The following is a 5,754-nucleotide window of genomic DNA, read 5'->3' as shown; positions in this document are numbered from 1 at the left end:
TTCCTTTAGAATAGATAGCTTCTGTTAACATGGTCAACTCATTAGAACATGTGTACGAATGACTTGCTTTCCTTTAGAATAGATAGCTTCTGTTAACACGGTCAACTCATTAGAACATGTGTACGAATGACTTGCTTTCCTTTAGAATAGATAGCTTCTCTTAACACGGTCAACTCATTAGAACATGTGTACGAATGACTTGCTTTCCTTTAGAATAGATAGCTTCTCTTAACATGGTCAACTCATTAGAACATGTGTACGAATGACTTGCTTTCCTTTAGAATAGATAGCTTCTCTTAACATGATCAACTCATTAGAACATGTGTACTTTTTTATATCTGGAGAAGAATACAATTTTTATCAGAAAATGACTTCAAAATGTTTATAGTAGGAACAGAAATCCTATTAACTCAGTACAGTGCATACTTATTTAAATACATCAACTTAAAATAGTGTTATTAATGATGTTACTTGACAGATTTTTGGTATTTTGTTTGTAGTATGTACACAGTAAAAATTGTTCACATTTTCCTCATATATGGAAAGCCTAAAGTTTTATCTACCTTTTTATTGTTAAGTTTTAATATTGTTTCATTGCAACTTCATTATGCCAGAAAGTATTCATCTTTCAGAAAACAATTTTTACCTAATTATAATAAGATAAAATGTTTATTTCCTCAGCTAGTTTTCAAAATCATTATTTCTTAATTATAAGCTGATTGACTTACACTTGTACTGCTATTAGCTGAACAAGTTACATTTATACTTATTCTTTTTTACTGATTTTTACTTGTGTTCTTTTTACTGGTTTTTACTTAAAATTGTTTCACTGAGTAATTTCTGAAGCAGTTTATCTACAAATAAATAGCAACAAGAGTGCTGAGATTTGACTTTTGAAAGTGGGGATTCACCGCTTGAGCTCTTACCACTTGGAAACAGATGTAAACATGGACTGCTGTGTGGGCTAGACGTCTTCAATTTGACTTAATCCAGTTAACAACAGATTTATTTAAAATACAGATTTACAGTCATGAGTGGAGTATACAAATCACTAACTCAAGGAAGTTTACAGTTAGAATAAAGAATTGACTAGGAGACTGAGATTCAAAATACAAACAACACTTTAATACAATATATTAAGATAGTTGGCTACACTGAGATTACCGAAGGTATCTTCAAACATTTCAATTTTTCAATCTGAGCAGGTAACTATACTTCATTTAAACTCTCTATAATATCCATTAAATTACTTAATACTATAAGTAAGTTATCAATTAATACATTGATTGAAAACAGCTCAGACATAACTTTCATTAATTCTTTAATATTAAACACTGTATATTCAATTTTTAACTACATTACTTGACTCTGGGAGAGATAGCATTAGTTACTTACACATCTTCATAGGTGCCAAGAGATTGTAAAGATTTCAGTTGACAAACTAGCAGCAGGACCAATGGCTTCTTCTTATGAGTCAGGAGACTGATTTTTTTTGCCCCAAAACATGGGTTTTTATATGGATTTCTTTTGTATTATTACGATTCTCTAAATAGTGTACACATCCAACTCGCAAGTAGATCTGTCACTTAGTTGGATGAATATTGTTGACTCATTGTAATTCTCGGAACTCAAACCAAAACTAATTCAACAATTGGTTATGATTGAAGATGACAACTTGGCAGCCTATTTACATCAATTTATTTTTGTCCTCTTCAGATCCAAGTTCTACCCAGAGTCTAGTTTCTTTACTAATTCCTTTTATGGAAATCGTCTCTAGTTTCTAAGGAATTTAATATAAACTTTCTCATAGCTTTCTCTCTGCTGCGATGTCATCAGTCTATAGATAATCTAAACAGTTGATTCTCAGTACCGCCTGGAATGCATCTTAGTTTACACTTGATATAGATATATTTCTATTCTTGGTCAAGCAACGTTGTGTAACTCCTTGTATGCATTCATTAGATGTGCCCAACTTTTCTTTATATTTCTCATTTCTTGAAGTTTTTGAAAGTAGCATAAAAATGCCTCATAATGCTACAAATGCTTCACAGAAAAATAGTTTCATTTTTAACTTTATTTGTTTTAGTAAGAGTAAAGGTTGTTTGTTTTATTTACTGAGAACAGCTGTTATAAAATAAACATGATGTGGTTTTTCTTTTAAACATAAATATTTCTAACCATAAAACTCAAGAATTCATAAAACTAATCCAAAACAGATGTTTGATAGACATCTGACTACTTAATGTAAGTTAAGATGCTTTAATGATATTTTCATGGGTGGGGTCAAAGTATGCATGCCACGACCTTTTGCGGAGTACCATTTAACATGGTATTGTGTATTTGATTTCAAAGTTATCAACTGTTCATTTTACCCTACATTCTGATTTAGTAATAGTTTGTGGTAGAGAAGAGTAAACAGAGGGATACTAACAACTGTAATTATGCATTTTGGAAGTTCTAGAGGTTCTGAAAATCCTGTATACAAACTGTACTGTAGACAAAAGTGTTTTTATTCTTCACATGAACATCACCTTACTTCTGTAACATATCTGATTTTTTGTAAAAGAACAAAAATATATTTTACTAAAAGCTTGTCACATTTTACATAGATACATATGGTCAACGCTTCTTTTCCAAAATGAGGTCAGTCCAGTGTAATGACCCCATGCACATACAGTAAATATTCCATCATTTGACATCATAGTGAAGATAATGAACAAAATTAAATATATGCATCTTTCTAGTATTTGTTGTTTTTTCAAAAAAGAATATAATACATAATAAAAAAATGTCTCATGTGAACGTTACAGTTTTTATGTAGTGCTTAAGTTATTAGGTTGTTTCTGTATGGAGACAAGTTGAACAGTTGCTTAAATTTATCAGTTCTCTCATCTTTCTTTTTTGTATAGTGACTGTATTGAGGCCAAGGTAACCTTTCCAAACACGAGATGTGGCCATTTCTGTCACTGGACCAAATTGAAGTCCTAATCAATGTCATAATGAGAGTCCCTGGATTGCTCATAATAGATTACTGGTGGCAGTATGACCGCAACAAATCTCTTCCACAGTCTATGGCTGCCCAAGAGTTGCTCAATGCTCTAATTACTAATCTTGGTAAGTAAGAACAGCAGGATTTTCCAATGTGACTGAAAATCAAGGATTTTAAGGATCCTTTTGTTGTCATATAAAAGAAAAAATAATATATAAAGTATGTAATTCAGGTGACAGTTATAAAGCTTAATTTTATTAAATTGCTTCACATCTATGATTTGTGTAGTTAAAACGTATTAACTGTTCATGTTCAATTCAATAGTTTTTTCTTGAACATTCTTAGAACATAAGCTTACTTTTAAATTGCAAAGTCCATGTGTTTTATCTTGTGACATGATAAACCAATTGATTTGATGAAAAAAAAGTGTACTGCACTATATGTAAATTACAAGAAAGTTAATTGTGTTTTTATTTGGTATGCAGAATGTTTATAATTACAATCAAATCTTGTTTATCATGAAATACTTTCGTATTTGTTTATTTAGTGTACAATTCTTAACTCTGTAAAGAGGGTTGAGGATGTTATTATAAAATGATTTTGGAGTCTCACCTTGTCCTGTCATGCTCTATCTGATGACCATGCATCTTGACAATAGACTTGAAATGTAGTTTGCAAAAGGCTGTGTCTTAAGACTATCAAGTTCAAGCTATCCATAATCCATCTAGTTTCTAAAAGCATGATTCAGCAGCCCAGTTATACACAAATCTATATGCACTAATGTCCAGAGACTTCACATGGAATAGCATGAACCCCCATTTCCTTCTTCATTTGCTTGAAGTATGTGACAGTTGAATGGATTAGCAATGGAAGCAACTTGTATATATGACACTTATGTTGCTTTTCTAGATGGAGATCCTTCTTCATTGTATTGTGTACTGTTGTCTCTGGCACATTGTTGACTTTTGCCACTGACCTTTATGTGCATGGATTCTCACCTTCTACAAGATGCCACACATTTCTTGTTCAAGTCTCTTTGTGAATTGTCATAGTGCCACAAGATGATACATTTTCCTTTATTTTTTAATATCATTAAATGTAAGGAATATCCCAATTTCAGAAATTCTAAGTCACCAATATGAACACACATTTATGGTCTGAGCTTATGAATAGTTTTAGGTTTTTAATTGCCAGTTTATCATTTATTCTTAGATGTTATTCATTATTGGAAATGTGTACTAAGGCAAAGTTATTTTCATCAGCAGCTATGTCACATTCCTAATCTTGGTGTTTATAGAAAATTGAAGAATTACCAGCACTAGACTTCAGATGCTAATATATACACTGCTCTAAATGAATCATGCTGGTAATTATTCAAATATTTACAAACACCTAAATTAGGAATGACCGAATTACTGACAAAACAAATTTAGCATATGTAGTTCCAACAATATACAAGATGAATAAAAGAAGCTCTGGTGATCAACAAACTAAAACATATATTGATCTAGTCAGTGATAGAAATTCTTCCACAAATGTAAGTGTATAAATATTTTGACTTAAAAAAGACTGTTACATACTCTACACAAAGGCAGTCTAATTTTGGTCTCATCACAATACCTACTGTTAAACAACAACATAAATTTATTTCTGATACATGCCATTCCTCTTGAACTTTATATAGGCTCTGGTCATCATATGACTTGATAAAATGTATCAAAATCATTTTAATATAACATACTCAACCTTGTACATCATGAAACAATGTCATATTCATTTCTTTAGTGTACAGTACTTAACTGGGTAGATCCAGTAATACTTTAACATTGATTTGTTTAGTTTACAGTACTTAACTGAGTAGACCCTATAATATTTTAATAATCATTTGTTTAGTTTTCAGTACTTAACTGGGTAGATACTGTAATAGTTTAATAATCATTTCTTTAGTTTTCAGTACTTAACTGGGTAGATCCTGTAATAGTTTAATAATCATTTCTTTAGTTTTCAGTACTTAACTGGGTAGATCCTGTAATAGTTTAATAATCATTTCTTTAGTTTACAGTACTAAACTGGGTTGACCCTATAATATTTTAATAATCATTTGTTTAGTTTTCAGTACTTAACTGGGTAGATCCTGTAATACTTTAATAATAATTTGTTTTGTGTACTATACTTAATTGGCTGGATCCTGTAATACTTTAATAATAATTTGTTTTGTGCACTATACTTAATTGTTCAGATCCTGTAATACTTTGACATTTATTTGTTTAGTTTACAGTACTTAACTGGGTAGACCCTGTAATACTTTACAGTACTTAACTGGTCTGATTCTGTAATACTTTAATATTCATTGTTTAGTTTACAGTACTTAACTGGGTAGATTCTGTAATACATTAACATTCATTTCTTTAGTTTACAGTAATTAACTGGGTAGATCCTGTAATACATTAACATTCATTTCTTTAGTTTACAGTAATTAACTGGGTAGATCCTGTAATATTTTAACATTCTTTTGTTTAGTTTACAGTACTTAACTGGGTAGATCCTGTAATATTTTAACATTCTTTTGTTTAGTTTACAGTACTTAACTGGGTAGATCCTGTAATATTTTAACATTCTTTTGTTTAGTTAGCAGTACTTAACTGTTTAGATCCTGTAATACTTTAACATTGATTTGTTTAGTGTACTATACTTAACTGTTTAGATCCTGTAATACTTTAATAATAATTTGTTTTGTGCACTATACTTAATTGTTTAGATCCTGT

At 30.5% G+C, this 5,754-nt stretch overlaps 1 protein-coding gene across 1 annotated transcript in view; it reads left to right on the top strand.

Moving 5' to 3' along the window:
• The window catches only part of LOC106466303 (RING finger protein 145-like), a 21,687-nt gene that overhangs the window by 6,335 nt on the left and 9,598 nt on the right, over positions 1-5,754 (top strand). Inside the window, exon 2 of the mRNA XM_013926574.2 lies at positions 2,910-3,114. Within this exon, the coding sequence (XP_013782028.1) occupies positions 2,949-3,114 (166 nt within the window). The 5' untranslated portion in view covers positions 2,910-2,948. The remainder of the gene's footprint in view (positions 1-2,909; positions 3,115-5,754) is intronic.

Source organism: Limulus polyphemus, unplaced genomic scaffold (assembly GCF_000517525.1).
Source record: "Limulus polyphemus unplaced genomic scaffold, Limulus_polyphemus-2.1.2 Scaffold2216, whole genome shotgun sequence".
In the NCBI taxonomy this organism is placed as follows: Eukaryota; Metazoa; Arthropoda; class Merostomata; order Xiphosura; family Limulidae; genus Limulus; species Limulus polyphemus.
This window is presented reverse-complemented; position numbering and strand designations above follow the sequence as displayed.